Source organism: Crinia signifera, chromosome 3 (genome assembly GCF_055691185.1).
Source record: "Crinia signifera chromosome 3, ASM5569118v1, whole genome shotgun sequence".
Lineage (NCBI taxonomy): Eukaryota > Metazoa > Chordata > Amphibia > Anura > Myobatrachidae > Crinia > Crinia signifera.
In genome coordinates, this window is record NC_139219.1 from 125809211 (window position 1) to 125829488 (window position 20278).

General features: G+C 42.6%; 1 protein-coding gene across 9 annotated transcripts in view; it reads left to right on the forward strand.

Moving 5' to 3' along the window:
- The window catches only part of PDE10A (phosphodiesterase 10A), a 400353-nt gene that overhangs the window by 199730 nt on the left and 180345 nt on the right, over positions 1 to 20278 (forward strand). For 2 of the 9 annotated variants that reach the window (XM_083176475.1, XM_083176477.1), the window contains exon 1: positions 1665 to 2559. The exons of 5 other annotated variants lie outside the window; for them this stretch is intronic. In XM_083176475.1, coding sequence (XP_083032601.1) covers positions 1722 to 2559 — 838 coding nt within the window. In that variant the 5' untranslated portion in view covers positions 1665 to 1721. Of the gene's footprint in view, positions 1 to 1660; positions 2560 to 20278 lie in introns of those variants that run through there. 2 more of the 9 variants (XM_083176479.1, XM_083176478.1) reach the window with 2 other exon arrangements.

A 20278-nucleotide genomic window follows, 5' to 3' on the forward strand; every position in this document is an offset into this window, starting at 1 on the left:
AATCCTATCGCACAGAATATTAAACACTGTTTGTGTGTCATGCATCAGTTATTCGTAGCACTAATTAAAATAGCATTAATACAATTTTCAAACACCAATAAAACTGTAATTTAACATATCTGGCAACAGTTGCATGTTCTTTAAATAATAAAATGAGTTCTGCTAAACAGCTATTATACTTGCAGCCTGTAGTATGCCGGAGTCCTGTTAACTGATTTCTTGCAGCATTTTAATGACAATCGGTTACATAAACGTTCAATTAAAGAGACAAATTATTGTTTTTTGTCCCTAAGTTTACTACCACCACTGCCCCCCCCCCCCCCTTCCCCCCTTCCCCCCTTCCCCCATGACCCCCACCCGCACAGTAATCGTCTGGGAAACTATTTGCTAATTTAAAATAACAGTTTCTTATTCTACACGCCAAGTCATACTTGGAGACACATAATAAGCGTTTAGACGTATCTATCTATCTATCTGCAAGAAAACACAAGTTATAGTGCTTACTATTTTACTTCCAGGAAACTATTTTGGTGATTTGTTGTTTTATGTTCAACCTATTGAACCAAAAATGCACATTTCGTCATTTATTCCACTGACTATTAAATTGTTAGTTGCTCCTAAACAGTGGATGTGTGATACAATAGCATGATACATGTGTGTTATATAATAGCATATGTCCAAACATGACCCATTCCAGGAGGGACACAGGAGGGACACAGGAGGGACACAGGAGGTTATTCTAGTTCACTCTTTCTGACAAAATCCTTCTTAGATGGACAAAACCATGTGCACTGCAGGGGGGGGGGGGGCAGATGTTACTTGTGCAGAGAGAATTAGGTTTGGGTGGGGTTTTACTTCAAAGTGAGATCTATATTGCAGTGTAAAAATAAAGCAGCCAGTATTTACCCTGCACGGAAACAAAATAACTCACCCAAATCTAATTCTCTCTGCACATTTTTCATCTGCGCCACCTGCAGTGCACATGGTTCTGTCCATCTAAAGGAGCCCATACATGCTTGCACATACTTTTTGTACTTAGTTTTCATCGCATCACATCGCATTGCATGCACAATGCATGCACAGGGCATGCAATGCGATGCGTGCTAGTTAAGCACGGAACGCACGTCCGTATCGGGACGTGTATGGGCGGCATAAGAAGGATTTTGTCAGAAAGAATGAACCCACAATGCCCTGTTTTGTACAGCTTAAATTATAAGAAAGGAGTTTTAACACAGGTGATGGCAATCATAAATTAAGAGGGAAGTTCAGGAGTAGAGCGTTGTGTCCCTCCTGGAGAGAATCATGTTGGAAGGCATGTATTAGCAGGATACTGGTGCGTGATATAATAACATGATACAGTTGTGTGATATAACATCATGATACAGGTGTGACCAAGGCTTGTCCCATGTACAGGGAGCAGTGGTAGGGCGCAGTGGGGACTGGTGACTGTCTCCGCTGTGCTGGGTAACAGCAGAATATGAGGTCTCAGGAGTAATAGGCAGCTGCTGAGGATTCAAGGTCGGGGAGCTGTAGACAGGTGATGGGAGGGGGAGGTAGTGATAGGAATACTAGGTTGGGTTGGTGACTCTGAGCCCTCTCGGTGACTGCTGGAGACTAGAGCCGCTAACTGTGACGTCTGTCACCCGGACCCCTCCCATTTCCTCTGCAGACACAGGCGTGCATACATCTGGGCTGTGCTCTCTTATCAGTTTCTATATAATATGTCAAGAGCAGAACGGCTCCTGTCATCACAGCCCAGAGCACCGCTGGCCGCTCGGGAGAGCAGGAGCAAGGTATTCGGTGACGGACGCGGCGCCGGCCTCCCCTCCCTTCTGGACTCCAGCGCAAGTTGCAGGAGGAGAGGCGGCGGCTTAGTCCCATTCACATCCTACCCCCCTCAGTCTCCTCGTCTCCAGCCTGAGCCTACAGCTGCTCCGTATAAAGGCAGAGTAAGAAGGACAGCCCATCCGTCCCCGCTTATCTGTGTCTGTTCTACCGGCTCGCAGGCTTTCTACCTCCCCCCTATTGCTAGCAGCACCCCACCCTCTTCCTCTAACATCATCACCGACCCAGGGGGAAGGCAAGGAGTAGAGGAGAGGGAAGGCTGGGAAGCTGCACAGAGTCTGCTGGGTGGAGGGAGGAGGAAGCGAAGAGCTGCTGGGTGGGGAAGAGATCCCTCGCTGAGACACTGGAGCAGCTGCTGGGACACAGTCCGCCGTAACCCGGTGTGCCCGCCGCCCGGGGCACTACCATTCCCCATCCAGGGGCTACTACTACTCTGCCGTTCGCCTAGTAGTGCACTCAGTGCACGGAGACCGCAGCGGGCATACCCAGTACTGCAGGCTGCTGGGCTGGGCAGCAGGACCACTGAGCCGGCAACATCTGTATGTGCAAGGAGAGCCGCTGCTGCTGACCTCAGCTGTATTGTGGGCAGCAGATCCCCAGCTGCTCTCCCAGGGGCTGCTACCACTGGACCCCCTCTCCTTAGCCCAGACATGGAAGATGGACCTTCCTCTGCAGGTTGCTTTAGGAGGTTTACAGACTGCTTTGTGAGCTCCAGTAAGTAGCCTTATGTTCCCATGTATTGCAGATGCATACTGTAGGCGAGCAAAGTTGCCCTGGGTGTGATGACATCTCTATGTATGCTGTCACTCGCACACAAGCGCTTACTGTGCAGCAATTGGCACAATCTCAGTGTTGCTAAACTTGTGATATTCTCAAATAGCATAAGTGAGATATACCAAGCCGTGGAGAGAGAGAGCGAGAGAGAGAGAGTACCCGTCAATCGGATCCTAATTGCCATGTTACTGTCTGCGTTTAAAAAATGTCAGGAGCTGATTAGTTTGGTAGATTATCTCTTCACTTTGCCACTCTCCAAGGCTTAGTAAATCTCCCCCAATGTCCTAATGCTGCTGAGCCATTCGCAGTTTTGTCTGTTGTGCCTTTTGTGCTATTCATTTAATTTGGATTTCAACTTCCAAACAGTACATAATACAGACTGGCACTAAGCTTTTGCATTGTTCTGCAACTATTTGGTGTTTTATAATTTATAACTTTCCTCTACAGTATACAAAATGTTTATTTTACAGATGCTGTTAGTTAAGCTGGATACACACCTACAGATTTATCTGTCCAATCTATCTGGTGGGAACAAATATCTGGAAATGTATGCAAGCAACTGACAAACAAAAATTTGCTCCCAAACTGGTAACCCGACAACTGTCATAAGTCAGACAAACTGGTTAAGGCAATCTGATATAACAAATTGTTCCAAGCAATTGGTTTTTCTCTGTTTTCCAGTGTTTGGGAGGAAAATTTGATTGGAAATGTAGATCAGCAAATATTAGACTTTTATTTACCACCAGACGGATTGGACAGACAAATCTTTGAGTGCCGAGCTTTACTTTATTTTGCATAATATGCTGTCAAAGTTTCAGGAAAGGAAAACACTTAAACATTGTACTGAACTGTAATTTCTTAAAAAATACAGCATAGGTTGTTGTTTGTTTTTAATAATATTAGCCATAAATCGTATCTTTGTGAACTAGGTACCAGCCCATCAAAATGATGGAACATAGTGGTAATGCCCGCACAGACTGGTGTTTGTGTATTTCTCTCTCGATCTGCATGTTCAGCGGGTCCGGGTGATGTCACTGAATGATATTGTTTACCGACAGAGCCGGCCTTAGGCATAGGCAAACTAGGCAGTTGCCTAGGGCATTTGGAATGCCTAGGGGCATCAGCAGCTTCTGCTGATTAAAATGATATGCAGCATGCCTATATTCTGTGTGTGAGTGAGGCTGTATCTGCATATGAAATAGTGTATTCATTGAAATCACTGTAACCTAGCATTCCATATGCAGGTACAGCCACAGTCGAACACAGAATATAGGTATGCTGCATATCATTTTAATCATTGGAAGCTCCTTGTGTGTTCTGGTCACATAACAATGCAAATAAGATGAATTTTCAGCAAAGGCACCCAACGTTAGCAGAACTGGCCAGGAGCTGCATGGCCTATTGAGGCAAGATGTATGAGGAAACATCTGTATCCAAGCAGAAGTCACAGTGTTAGCGGCTGTGCGAGTGCTGTCTGCGGGTGGGTTGGTTGTGCAATTGTGTTCAGCATATGTGTAAGGGGCATGTGTCATGTATAAATGCATTAAAAATGTGCGACATATGTGTAACAGGCATTACGTGTGTCAGGTGTATAAGGGCATTAATAATGTGCATCATATATGTAATGGGCATTATGTGTGTCATGTGTATAAGGGCATTAATAATGTGCAGCATAGGTGTAAGGGGCATTATGTGTGTCATTATGTGTATGAAGGGCATTAATAAAGGTTGGCATAATGTGTAAGGGGCATTATGGTTATAAGGACATTAATAATGTGTGTCGTGTAAGGGGCATTACTGTGTGGTATTATCAGGGGTGCCAAGAGAACGGGGTAGGGGGTACAAATTACCCAGGCAGAGTCTGATGGAAGGGCCCAGTGGGGACCCTGGGTCCCCTCTCCTTAAGTGACAGCAGAAGCTGCAGCTCTTCTCCTCTGCCCAGCACACACTGCTTTGTGCTGGGTTGCAGTGTGGCCATGGAGGTGCTTGAAATACAATATTTTCTCAGGATTGTTTTCTAAGGGTATAATGTGAATAATGTGAGGAGTAATGTATATAAGGTAAAGTGGTACTACTGTGTGAATAAGGGACACCATCACATGATATAATGTGAATAAAGTTGCACTACTGTGTGGCATAATTTGAATTGGGGGTACTATTGTGTGGCCATGCCCCTTCCCAGCAAGAACACACCCCTGTTTGGGCTGCGCACCGAATGTGCGCGCTGTTTCTATTTAAAATATTGCGGGTAGGAGCACCAAAATGATGACTGCTATGATGAGGGTTGATGGTGCTGGGAAAGGGGAGCAGGGTCAGAGGCGGAACTAGTGGAGGTGCTAGGGGGCACCAGACAAAATCTTGCCTAGGGCATCATTTAGGCTAGGGCCGGCTCTGTTTACCGATATTGTTCTCTGTGTATACACAATATTTGCCACCTACTGCCGCAGACTATATTGTAAACTGTGTGTATGGGGCTTAACGCAAAAGTGGATTGGCTAATCCCTTCTCCCACAGTTTTGTTCCTCACCAAGCTTTGTTATATATCCCCATTAACATTGGTTCTTTACCTGTTGGTTTGAACTCAACATTTGGATTCTTCCACTTTTTCGTGCATGAGTAAAACATATGGGCTTTTATGAAAAGAAAACCTTGCACATGTGTTTTATTATTTAAAAAAAAAAAAATTCTCACCTCCTATTGGATGTAAGTTAAAACCAAGAGTGTGGCTTTCCTGCTCATATAGTCTGTGCACCATTAGTGCACTTGCATCTAATTTAATATGCCCCGCCGAGTGCTACAATCTAGTGAAGTAGCTCTTTGTGCAAGTTTATCTGCTCTATTAGAATAATATATTCATGTATTTAATAGTAATAAAAATGAAATGCTTTTAAACTGTATGAAGACTGAAAACGCCTCTCAAGCTCCTATTTCATATCTTTTATTTTATTTGTTTGTGTCCTGAGTTCCCCCCATTGTACAGCATTGTATAAAATGAGAGCAGACTGGGGGCCTATTGTCTGCTATAGCATGTGCAGAGTGGCGCTCTCAGGAGCCAACTGTCCCGCTATTTGGAGATTGTCCCACTGTCGCTCCCATGAGTGGCAATGTCCCACAGGCGAGGATGCAGTTGTGGGGAGCCAGGTTCTGAGACCCTATAATCTGCTGATATTTGATTTAGGTTAAAGCACATTGCATTGTGTAAAGCACCTGTACACACAGAACGACAGGATATATGTATGTGTGTGTGTTTGTTTTGGTTATGTCCAGCAGCCATACAGCATGATGCAGAGGATCTGTTGAATTAGCAGTTTGTGAATATACCTCGGCTAAAAAAGCTGCACTGTGGTAGATGCATGTGGATATGCAACAGTCGCAGGTTAAGTAAAGGTTAATACACAAGCTTTTAATCATGTACTTTGGTTACAATGTATTCATTCACTATTAGGCTTTAGTAATATGTGAAATATTTCTGTACTACATTAAATGTCTATGTATATCAAATTTGCATTTTCTTTCTTTTTGGTGATATTATGGGACACTAGAAAATAAGATGTACATGATATTATACTATGATCACATACAGAGTTATGGGCCTCCCCATCATGTTGCCAAGGAGGGATGTTTTGCACTGCCAGCCATGTTTGCCAACAGACTAGTTCACATAGAAACAATCACTGCAGCACCAGTCCTGACCAATCAATTTGGGTAAGGAATCACCCTTCACCTACTGTAGTGTGCATGATCCTGTCAATGACTTGAGAAACCCCTCAGAGTAAATGTGCTAGCCCGTGCCTGTGCTCTCAAAGAAACCTTTTTATGTTTTAAATTCAGTGGAGCAAACAATTGTTTTTAAGTGGAGTTCTTTACGCTGGTATTGTTCAGTTAATGATGGACACATTTGCAAAGAAATACAATCATTTATTATGTGCAATATAAGTTTATTTCCATAAATGCTGACTGCTGCATAGAATTTGATAGCAGATCAGAACAATTCCGCCGATCTTGTCTGTTCCTTTTTTTAACCATATTGTTACCCTTAAACCCTATTTGATACTTATTTCATTGCAAGAATATCCTTACGTTTATCACATACATGTTTGTTTAAATGTTTTACTGACTGCAATATGCAATTTGACAAGATTTCACCTGATTCGTATGAATCAGGCCGTGAAATCGGACCAAATTGCACATGTAGACATCCCATCCGACCCGATGCCTGGTCCCGTACACTTCCAATCTGAGTCAGGAGGTCGGACGGGCTGCACATAAGATTTACTAAAACTTAGGTGCAGTCCAGAGCTGGGCAGGGGGTACCGGTGAGCACGGGGGGCGGTGGAGGGACCAAAGGTCCCAGGCAGCGGGCGCACTTAAAAAAAAAAAAAAAAAAAAAAAAAAAAAGACCACAAAGACCTCTCAGAGAGGTCTCAGCAAATCAGTGGCTACCCATTCATCTGTATGGGCTATTTTTATTTTTTATTTTTCTTGTGCGCCTACTGTCGACTTCCCGGCTCCCTTGTCCCATGGCCAGTGTAAGCCCCCCCTCCACCTGTAGCACCCCAGGAGTTGCATGTGCTAAATTGCATGCAATTTATCACATGCAAAACTTGGCACATGAAGTGCATGATCACATGTGACCCCTCCTGGGGAGCTGCTGGGACAATCAGGTCCGACCTACTAATGTATGGGGGCCTTTACCACCTCTGATGGGAGGCTACTCCACTTGTCTACTACTCTCATATAGTAATCTTTCCCCAGATGTTCTACTACTTCTCTTCATTTGAAAAATTTCCCTCCCAGGCCTTGTTATAACCCTTGATATAACATCTGTTTGAAAGTCCTTTAGCCAATGGAAATAAGATGCCTGTGTGTGTGTTTGTTTAAAACACCCCTATTCTATATGCCAATGCCCCAAAGTCATGATCATTTCCTGATTCAACTTGTTACCATTTTATTTTCTCTAACTTTTTTTGTGAATGTGGCATTGGGTGTAATCTGGTCTTCTGCCATCAACAACCTTGACTATCTATACACACTGAGAAGAAGGTATTTAAAATAAAAAATACCAGTTCCTGGGTCCAACAAATGGTCACTCTTAGAGTATGCTGTGGAGCATTGGCAAGAACGAGATCCATATACCTTAGCTTCTTAGTGATGGCAGCTCAAGTCTGTACCACAGTGGGTAATAGAAAGCCTCATTTAATTATATATTTATACAGTAACTTTTTTTATGTTGAAGAGCATATTTGGCATTCCCATCACAAAAGTTATTTTGATGAGGATTTAAGTAGTTGATATGATTTTTTCTTTCTTTTTTTGGTAGAAGGGGCTTTGTTTAACTTTGGCCTGTAAGTTCTATTTTTTTCATATTAAATGAATCTCTCTTCAGGGCCTTGTTTAGAAAACTTCAGACATCATAAGAGAAGGGCTAGATTAATAAAGCCATAAATTGCAAATGTTAATGATTTATTTTTGTTTACTATTTATGTGTAATTTGCTGCTCAATACATTTAATCTTTTATCTGATTGGGGCTGTGGCAGCTATACAACCATTGAGTTTGAGTTGGTACGTTGAGTGGGTTGTACGTCTGTATCCTAAGGATATTTTACCCTTTAATCTCAAACATCATTAACGGTCTCCGGCCCAATGAAAACCGTCTCCGACCTGAGTGTTTGATGTCATCCATTTATAAGATTATCTGTGCTAATCACTTTTATAAGTCTTAAGGGTAAAGTGACAAAAATGCATATGCATATTTTCTTTAGATTTACAATAATAAAGCAAAGGACCAGTTAGATCAAGTATATTCTACCCCTTTCACACCGAGGCAAGCACTGTTATACCCCTTTTACACCGAAATCCCTGGTCTTTGAACACGGGAGTTTCTGTGACCCAGGTCTGCGCAGTTTACACTGAACCTGGGTCAGCCCTGCTTTTCCCTATGGATGACATTAAAAATGTCCATTTTAGGACTGATAAACTGCCATCCAACCTTCCCTCAATGACTTAAAATAAAAATTAAAAGACATGACTAGTTGACATTGAAAAATGTTGGTTTGTTTATTTAGTAAAAAAAAATAATTTTTATTCAGTACTCAAGCACACACAGCGTTATAAAAGTGCAGCATCACCCATGTGCTTCCCCCCCCACACCCAAAAAAAAAATAATATAAGTGATACTGCATCCAATTATCTAATTATGATTTCTGTGTGCACTGCCCGTATCCTTCCTGGCTGCTGTCTTTTGCCACTGCAGCGCAATTTGGAAAGGCGTCCAGCATTTCTGGTATCCTTTCAGCACTACCCGGATGTCCCAACCTGGGTTGAGCTCATTTACACCGCCCACGACCCAGGTCCAATCAGTGTTCAACCCTTGTCAGGACCTGGGTAGGAGACCAATGTTACTGGACCTGGGTTGGCCCCTTTTACACCAACGCTGACCTGTGTCCAACCTGGGTTATGCCTTGGTGTAAAAGGGGTATTACATAGATACATGGATTGTGCAGATGAAAAAAGACAATTGTCAATAGAGTTCAACCTATATTAAATATGTGATTTAACTGAGTAATTTCAAGACCGATGACCCCTTATTTAGTGGCCAATGTATCACTACATGTCACCTTAATATACATTACCCTGACTGGTATAATCCTGTATGTTTTTCTCTGCTAGAAATTTTCTAGCCCTCTCTTAAATGTATTTGTCTGCCAACGCTTCTTATTCTGGCAGAGCATTCCACATTTTTAACAGAGTATGTGACCCAGGTGTGTGCCACTGGTCTTGACTTGGGATTATCCTGGGTCTGAGCTAGATTTGATGCTCTGGTTACCTCCATCAAAATACCTCATTGGTGGATTGGAAGCACTCTAGTATATGATGAAATGCTTTAGCAAGTTAATGAACCTTTTCTGCAATGCTGACATGGATCCAGTGTGACACAGAATTTGATGACCATGAGAACCATTTGGCTCATTTAGTCTATTCCTTTTTTTTTTTTTTTTTTAAACCAAATTGTTAAATCCTATTTGATCCTTATTTCTTTGAAAGGATATCCTTCAGTTTAAATTGTACAACTGTCTTATCCTTTACCACCTCTGATGGGAGGATATTCTTCTTGTTCACTACCCTTTCTGAGAAGTAATTTTACTTCAGATTTCCCCTGAACCTCCCTCTCTCCAGTTTCAGTGCATGTCATTGTGTTTTAACACTACCCTTCATTTGAAGAAGTTTTCTCACTTGGCCCTGGTTAAAACCATTGTTATATTTGAACTTTTCTATCATGTGCCCCCCCCCCCCCCTTCCTCAAAAGTTCTAGTTCAACCAAGTACCTTCAGAAGTCACATAATTAGTGAAATGAAGTCTACCTGTGTGCAAGTTTCACATGATCTGTCAGTGTAAACACACCTTTTTTTTGAAAGGCAGCAGATGCTGCAACACCACAAAGGGCTATTTCACACGCTCTGGCTCCTGCCGGACGGCGAAATTCTGCACAAGAGCTGTGCCGCACAATAAGTGTGTGAAACAGCCCTAAGAAAGAGACATCACAACAGGAAGACCAAGGAGCTCTCCAAACAACTCAGGGACAAAGTTGTTGAAGTACAAGTCAGGGTTGGCATTTAATAGCTAAAGGGGATATGTTTAGCCAAAGCTAAACATATTCCCTTGCACATATGTATATATTGTATGTATCATACCCTCCAACTGTACAGATTTTAGCTGGTACAGTACAGTTTTTAACCGTCTGTACCGGCTAAATACCACTTTACCAATTTTTTTTTTTTTTTTTTATGTGGCTCCTCTGACTGGGAATTGTAGTTTTCTTCAGGGAGGGTGAGGGGGATAGACTGACCAAGACTACATCTCCCAGGGGGCCTAGGGTGCCACTGCCCGAGTTCCACTTCTCCAATCACACGCAGTCCACACAACCTATCACGAGCCAGTACACTTGGCCTCATGTAACTAAACTCAGGCCAGTGCGGACGTGCCCCCTGCATGATCGCTGGCGAACGCAGGTGTTGCTGGCTGTCAGTGTGCAGCTGACTCACCTTGGTAACCAGCCTTCAGAGTGCAGCAGCTTCGGCTCTGCCACCCTCCTGTAAGATGCCCCTGGCCTGCAGCCTGTGTGTCACCTCCCTCACCGGGCTAGAGGACTAGGACGGTGTGTGTGTGTGTGTGTGTGTGTGTATATGTATATGTGTGTGTGTGTGTGTGTGTGTGTATATATATATATAATCAAGAAAAGGCTGGCACTCTGGGGACTTGAAAAACGTGCTGTATTGAAAGCAAGGTAAATGACAAACATTTCATGACAAAGGGGGGACCACCCCCGAAACGTTGGTCATTTTACCTTGCTTTCAATACAGCACGTTTTTCAAGTCCCCAGAGTGCCAGCCTTTTCTTGATTTTTATATATATATATATATATATATATATATATATATATATATATATATATATATATATATATATATATATATATATATATATATATATATATATCTCAACACACTCGCCAGTCCTACGAATGGGGTGCAAATAGCACCCACTTCCCAGGATGGGGTGCAGTGGCCTGTGACCACACACTCTAGTAAATACAAATACAGGGGGCCCAGCACTCACTACAACAAACTAACTCACCTTAACATTCAAATAATTAAATAAATAATGGGGTTTTAGTTCATAAATTGATCAATGCATTTAACCTTGCAGCCCACCGCCAAGGGACCCCATTTCACTGCAAGTCCTACACTAACAACTGGTTTTCTTAGGAACCTGGCAGCTGCTTACACATCATAGCTAAAATGAATACCGTATATACTTGAGTATAAGCCGACTTTTTCAGCACATTTTTTATGCTGAAAAAGCACCTCCTCGGCTTATACTCGGGTGTATACGGTAGTTTGTTTGAAATCAGTGCTGCCGTGCCGGGGTTAGAGCCTGCAAGTGTAATTACGGTAGTCTCTCCTGCCCTCTCACAGCTCGGTGCGTGCGACAGGAAGGAGTGCGGGGAGCGTGGCAGGAAATAAAGTCACAGCCGCCTGCTTACACGTAGGGAGGAGGAAGAAGCTGCTTCTGCAGATTCTGACAGTGTAGGTGAGCCTGAATTAGCGGTGCCGGAGCTGCGCGGCTGATAAACGCTGACTGACTGTGCGTACACAGTGCCACATCCGTCAATCCTGCACCGCTAATGGAAGCTCACCTACACTGCCGATATCTGCATAAGAAGCAGCTTTGCCTCCCTATCTAGTACCACACTAGTACTGGTGCTCTGGGGGCCGGGCCACCCTGCAATGCCGACAGGGCCACCCTGAGGAGGGGACAGCCAAGACTTGTGGAGAAACAGGGCAGCAGCCACCAGCACTATGAAGCTGCAGGATCCGGAGTGAGCAACCAGGTCACTGTGAGTACTAGTGTCCCTGTTGGGGCCTATCTCCTTCCCTCCTCTGCCCCAGACCTTCCTCCCCTTCCCTCTTAGAGGTCATAGTTGACTATGTACCACAGACTCCTGCCTGTGGAACCCCAATGATCTGGTGATTGGGACACTTCAGTGTCCTGGGTTTTATCTTATGCCCCTAGAATGAGACCTGAGCTACCATTATATCTCCCTGTGGCCAGTGTATTAGTAACTGCTCTGTGCATTTCCCATCCTAGGCTTATATTCGGGTCAATAAGTTTTCCCAGTTTTTTTAGGTAAAATTAGGTGCCTCGGCTTATATTCGGGTCGGCTTATACTCGAGTATATACGGTATGTGTTTTTTTTTTTCTTGGGTTAAAGCTCAACTGCCAAGTACCTTATGGCTTTTAAAGGGGAGACCATCCCAAACACAGCACCAGAATTGGTATTAAATGGGCAGCTTTGTCATAAGCTCATTTACCTAAAACCTGTGACAGCTGCCCCTTTAATACTGTTTCAGGTGCTGTTTGGGATTGTCTTAACTTTAAAGGCGTACTTAAAGTACAATAATAGGAAATAATAGGAAATTTCGCTTTGAAAGAAGGGGTCATTTGTTAATGTCCTACAATCCATTTATTCCCATAATTTTTAACTGAAAAAAAAAAAAAAAACATTGAGCTGAACAAATAAGAACATACATAACCGAGTAAAACACTGATCGATGGCTGGGTGCAGAATCGCCATCGATGGCATCTGCACCGATGGTCATCCCTAGCAGCAGCAACCTTATTATTTTTTATTTTACTTGCAGTAGCAGCACTGAACTCAGTCTCCGGAGTCAGTACATCTCAGCTGCACAGGTGGAAGTGCTGAGATCAGGAAAATGCATTGTAATTAAAAACTAAACTGAAAGTAAAAGAACGACGGATCACCTTTTTGGGATCGGCGGCTCCAAAGATTTGCTTTGTTCACGAACGACCCATCTCTAGGCAGGAGGTAATGGCCGCATGGGGGGGGGGGGCTTGTTCACCCTAGGGTGGAGGGGCGCCCTACTGCATTTTTGGCAGGGGGGCACAGAATTAATAGTTACGCCACTGATGTTACCTAGATAACCGGCGTAACGTGCAGCATTTGCACTTTACACTGGTTAATAATATATCTACCCCAATATTTTTTAAATACTGTAACTTGGAGTTTGGTTTAAACTGTGTGTGTCACTGGGCTTTTTACATACATATAAATGAAGCATGTGCCCTTATGTACACATTCAATAGTTTAGAGCACAGCCAGCAATAATACTACACACACACACACACACACACACACACGGAAGTGTGCTTCTATGCACAGTGGTGCTGGGTCCCGGCTATAGCGATGAAGTCCTGCAAGAATCCGACGTCTGAAACATGAGGTTTAGCCTCGCAGTGGGATCTGAGTCTGACAGTGTCCAAGTCCCTGTTGTTTGGATTCCAAGGTATCCAAACTGCTCATCTTTAATTAGGGGTAATTATTATTATTATTTTTTCCAGAAATTATTTACCAGTATATTTGTTTTTGTTTCTAGGAGGATACCGGTAACTGGGGGGGGAAACCCACACAGGCACATTAATAGTGTCAATTCACTGGCGGAAGTTTGTACCAGTTGCCAGGAGGCAAGATAAATATTGGTGCCCCCAATAGCTCAATCAGTAAGACAGGTCATGGGTTCTAATACAGGGTCTGACGCATGCAAAAATTATTTTAGGGGAGTCCGCCACAGAAGTGATATCGATCGCTTTCAATTAACAGATTCAAATTCAAGGGCGAGTAAAGGTGCCCCCATGGGGGCAGGAACCCGGCGGCATTGCTTCCTAGACTTATGCCTCTGTGTCATTTTGGTATTTAACATATCACCCCAGATTACAGATTACAGAAGAGGCACAGCTAACCACTGCACCCCCACATGAGTCCCGGGCCCCAACAGGAATGTGGCCCGAATGGCAGTATTGTAGGCATTATTGCTGTCTCTTTAAGATAGCATCAGCGGTCACTCTGCTTCTTCTCCGGGAGCTAGCGAGAAGCTCCGCCTCCTCCCAGCAGGGAATCCGGGCTCCACAGCTCTTCACAGTGCAGGGCTGGAGGGTCGCTTCCCCAAGCCCACTGGGTGCCCGCTAAATACTGTGGATAAATAAGTAGTGGTGCACCGGGTTCACCTGCTGGCAGCTTCATTTAACGTGCCTCCTGCCCTGGTTCCTACAGCTTGAAGGTGGCGTATATAAGTTATGTTATAGGTATTTTATGAAGTGTGTGTGTGTGGGGGGGGGGGGGAGTATAAATAAATAAATACTATATATGCTTTTTGTGGGATTTAATTATATGTATTCATGTGTATATAAGGGGTGGTGTGTAATAGGTATATGGGGTGATAGGCATTTATGTATATAAGAGGTGGTTGGGGCTTTAGGTACTTGAGTCAGATGGCAGCTTTTGTGGTAGTTGTATCAGGATGCTAGTGCACACCGACCAGCCGCAGCCATGATGTAGCTATATGCAGACAGCTACATATATATACTGTATATGGAACATCTATTATAAAACAAGCACCATTCAGCGGCAGAACTCATACAACACACACATGCTATGCTCCCACTGTAGCTCCACCTACAATATACACAGCTCCGCCCACCTATGCACCCCACCTTTTGAGCTATGGGGGCCCTGCCCATTTTGTCAGTCCCGGTCCCCACCATTTGTAATGGCAGCCCTGCCCCCATGCTGTCCTAATATATCTAATTTAGCCTTAAACTTAAGCTCGTTGCACACCTAAAGATTAATCTATCTGGTGGAGCAACTGCCAATCAAATATTTGCTCCCAAATGCTGGAAAACGTTCATGAATCTGATCAAACAAATTTAGCCAAGCAATTGTTTTTGTCTGTTTCCATTATTTGGGAGCAAATGCTGATTCATTTGCTCCTATACATTTCAAGATTTTTGTTTCCCGAGATAGATTGGACAGATATCTTTAGGTGTGTACTCAGCCTTAGATATTGATGTTTCCAAATTTTATATTTCCATATTATAGAATATAGATTACTATGTTTATTTATTTTTATTCACCTTTTTATCCGGTCCTTCTTTTGGTTTTGTTTGTTTTTATTCCTCTTTTTTTCAATATTTTAATGTTCTTCCACAAAATAAAAATATGTAAGTTTTTTTTTTTTTTTTTTTTTTTCAATACACACTTTTTTTTTAGTTGCAGAAGTCAAAAATACTAGAGCAGTCAAACTCAGATGTATCCATGAAACGAACAAGTAAACATTGGTATTTTCTCTTGGGTTTATAAACCTTGCTGTTATACAGTTCATAAACCTAGTGTAAATGCTGGTAGTAAAACTGGTTAACCCTTAGGGTGTACTTATTCTCCCAACAGCCTGCCTGACGTGGGATTTCTGACGTACAGGAAACATCTTATCCCCATGAGTGTCATGTTAAAATACTGTGATGCACTTCTGCCACAACAGTAATTGAAAATGTAAAACCTTAACGTGTTCGCAATAGTTGAAACATTTTGCTTGCAATGTCGTTGTAAAAGGTATACGTAATATGAAGAAAGAAGCATAGCAGAAATATATAGGCTTATTTATTACCCATGATTTAAACATATGAGCTTTTATAGCGCAAAAAAGCAAAATATTTTAACCTACTTCTGATATTCTAATATGGTTGGGGGAAAAAAAATCTATCTATCCATATCTCAGTACTTGTGTGCAATAAATAGCAGTGATAGCGTGGGTGGGTGCATCCCGTCAGTGAATGCACAAATCGGCATACAGGATTTGAAGATGCAATAGATTTATTGTCTCAACATTTCATGGCTCTTAAGCCCCGTACACACGGGGGCGATAGGGGCTGAAATCGCTGGAAATATGGTCGCTGGCGACCATATTGCCAGTGATGGGAGTGTGCCCCGGCGATAAATCGCCGGGTGCGCGCTCCCGTTTTCTGCCGCATTCTAATCGCTGGTCGCAGGAGCTTGCTCCTGCGACCAGCTGATTACCTCTGCGGCACCGCCGGCTGAGGTTCCCTTTCATCAGCGACCATCTCTGCTCGCTGATGAAAAGGACACTGAGCAATATATTGCTCAGTAATATTTTGCTAGCAATATATCTCCGCTATGTATGCACAATATTTTTTTTTTTTTTTTATACACTGAAGCCTGCACGGATCTGACTGAAAATATGCCTGGAAAATTAAGCGTATTTTCCAGGCGTATTTGACCAACAATTAGCGGCCGTATCCCGTTACTTGAAAATACAGCCGCTTAGTAAATTGGGACTCACCATTCTTTTGAATGTTGATTCCTATTCGTATTCTTTTGATAGTGTATACTTTTTATATTTGTAAATACAAATACGAATTAATGTATTTTCAGGACCATAAATCCTGAAAATACGCTTAAATAAATCGTATTTTACAATAAGAATACAATTTTTTTTGCCATATTTGCCTTAGTAAATTTGCCCTATTGTCTATATCGAACCATGTGTACGCCCTATAACACTTTTTTTTCAAACCTATTCTAACATACAAACTACATACAGATATAGATAAAAATATATAGTTGCGGAACTGACTGGGAATATGGATTCAGTTTTGGCCGGGATCCAGCCATGAAGGGGGCAGATATACTCTTCCGTTGTCCTAGGCATCTTCCACCCCTAGTCACTAGCAGCAACTAGGCATCATTCATCTAATACCTGTGACCATAGTTAATGAGCCGGAGATGAGAGGAAACTCTTCTCCCCTACGCCCACTTACTAGTGACTTCACCAGTCAGCCATCACTGCTACGCTACCTCCTGCCTCTCGTACCTCCATGCCAGGTCTCAAAGATAGCAGAGAAAGGTTTCCGCTACGGCACATTCGTCATTGGCTGAGAATCTCACTCTGCATATTAAATTATTAGTCCAAATTTGCATTAATGGACAAACATTTACAAGCGTAAGATCAGGTTGGTGTGAGGGGGGCGCAAAATATCTTGCCTCCAGGTGACTGGGATGGAGTTACGCCACTGCCTGCATATGTATCGGCGCTGGGCATGCTATTGGCATTAATTATTTTTAATAAGAACATTGGTTCTTTTTAGTATAATTTTTATTTTTTTTTATTTTTTCAAAAGCCTGTAGTCACCGCATGATTAAGTGTTGGGTGCGGGCTATAACTAAAGCTGAGCAATCTAGTGCTACTACAGAGCCAAACTGAGAATGCTGTTCTATGCATAGCATTGTCAGTGACCCCATGCCCTTGATGTGATGGAAATTATGATTACGAAATGTAAGTTGGTTCTTGATAAGTAAAAGAGCATAATATCAAAAAGTAGATCTGTACTATAACTATACCCCTCTGAATTATTATTATTATTATTATTATTATTATTATTATTATTATTATTATTATACATTTCTTATATAGCACATACGGTACTTATGTTAGTTGAGCGCCCACTATAGTTCGTACGCTCATACCCCCACTATCCATGTGGGCATGGAGTTGATTTTATATAGTGTGGCAACTGCAGTGAGGGGACGTGTAAAATTAAGCAAATAGCTTAGTGGGCGCCCACCTAACATATAAGTACCGCACATACATATTCTGCAGCGCTTTACAGAGAATATTTGAACATTCACATCAGTCCCTGCCCCAGTGGAGCTTACAATCTATATTCCCTACCACATGTACACGCACACACACAGACAGTCTGACACATGAAAACCTGCTTTTTTCATGTGTTTTTTTTTTTTTTTTTAGTTAATCACATGAACCCCATATTAGTGTACCGCATCAGTCTCATGGTCACCATACTTTGGGCAAGGTGCCTAACTCTGCTTGGCACACTGCAACCTTACCAATTGTAGTACATGGTAAAGTAACTTTTTATTATTATTATTATTATTATTATTATTCTGTCGACCTTGTCTACCTGTTGATGTAGATACTGTCAACTTATCTGGATATCATCGGCAGGAACTCCAGGCATCTAAAATCTAACCTTTCATTTTTACACTTGATGATAATACTTATTGCGCTAAGATTGAACTTTAAGGGGTCTATTCAATGCTGTGGGCGAGTGGTGACAGCTCGACCTGTCAGTATTCAACTCACCCCCTCATACGCCAATTACCCCTCACTCTGTTTTTTGGCGTATGCGGTTGCAGAAGCAACGAGACTCGCGGCTAAATACAGCGGGTTTGAGGCATTAGCCGCGGGTCTCTCTGTTTGGGGGAATTCTCGACGTACTGTGACGGCGAGGATTCCTCCGGAACATTGAATAGGGTGAGCGGCCGGTGAAGGAATAAAACAGCGAGGATCGCTGGTTTTCTGCGATCTTTGCTGTTTAACCCCCTCGCTGGCCGCGGCGAGCGGCATTGAATACTAACCAAGGTGTGTGTGTGTGTGTGTGTGTGTGTGTGTGTGTGTGTGTGTAATTTTGTACATTGTGGTAAACCATACTTGAGATAGGCTCTCAATACTATTTTATATCCTGAGTTTTTTACTTAAGTGTGATGTACCTTGTCAGCATCAGCACTTAAGGAATCACACAATATCTAAAATAGATCCTTCTGAAACCAGATCGTCTTATGACATCAGAGTGGATCAATACAAATACGGTTTGATTGACAGAAGGTGGCCTTTCCATCCTGTTAGGAGATGACGTAGGCAAAGCACTGATTTTTTATTATTTAAATAATGCACTGACATAACAGTATGTAATCCTGTGCTGTTTTACCAGGGGAATTGCAAACCTTTATCAGCTCTCTCCAAAAAAGCTAATATACTATTCAGGAACCAGGCCATAATTTTCTGAATTGCTAATGGAAGTTACTCTGATTATTAGCTTGTAGGTATAATTATGCAAGTGTGTGTGTGTGTGTGTGTGTGTGTGTGTGTGTGATGGATATATACTGTATCTAATGTGTTTTTGTCTTCACATATTTACCAAAATGTCTGCCGCTTGTTTAAATAAAAAAATAATAATACCGTGTTTCCCCCGATAATAAGACACTGTCTTATTTTTATTTTTTTTACAAAAAACCCCATAGGGCTTATTTTCGGGGTAGGACTTATTTTAATAAACATTGACAGCAAATGTCAAAAAACATGCCCCCAGCCCTCCTTAATAAACATGCCCCCAGCCCTCCTTAATAAACATGCCCCCAGTCCTCCTTAATAAACATGCCCCCAGTCCTCCTTAATAAACATGCCCCCAGTCCTCCTTAATAAACATGCCCCCAGTCCTCCTTAATAAACCTGCCCCCAGTCCTCCTTGATACAGGTAAACATACCCCAGTACTCCTTAATAAACCTGCCCCCAGTCCTCCTTACGGTAATAAACATGTCCCCAGTGCTCCGTGATAAAGGTAAACCTACCCCAGTACTCCTTTAAGTCACAATGATGTCTGTCTCTTCTTTGCTGTGCCACCACTCCATGCTGCAGCTGTGTGATGTGCATGGTGACGTCACGCGCCGCACTGCAATGCATCCCTGGGACTGGGAATAGAAGCGGCTTCGGAAGAAGCCTATGCTTTACCTATACAGCGGAGATGAGGGGGGGGGCGGGGGTAAGGGGTCGTGAGTGGGGGATCAGGGGGGTTTAGCAGGGCTAGAATCTATTGTCTGAACACCAGATAATGAAATTTTACTAGGGCTTATTTTCGGGGTAGGGCTTATTTTGGACCAGTGTCCAAAATCAAGGGCAGGTCTTATTTTTGGGGAAACACGGTAAACACTGTGTTGATCTAATAAAAAATGTATTCAGTTAAAACATATGTAAATACCTATTTAAAGACATACAAATGGAATAGATCATCATTCAATAAACCAATTCATAGAACAATTTGTTAAATAATAAAAAATTAATTCATTAAAAAGTCCAACAATATCCACTATATTCCTGTACAGCGTCTGGAAGAGTGCCAGGCGCCAAATAATATTATATATATTGCTCAAAGTGGAAATTTTAAAGTGGGGGTATGGAAAAATAAAGGATGGGGGGTATGACTACTGAAAAAGGGGGCATGTCTAAGTGTAGCATACCACACAACATACCCCTTATACACCACACTAGTAGGACCCCTTATACTAGCTAATACCAGTGCCCCTTACACATTGTGCCACACGGTATGAGCCTAAATTCAAGGACAAAGAGACAGGGAGAGTGACAGCCGAGAGAGAGAGTGACAGCAGGAACAGAGATCTACATATGTATATTAGGCATCAGGGTGTGTGG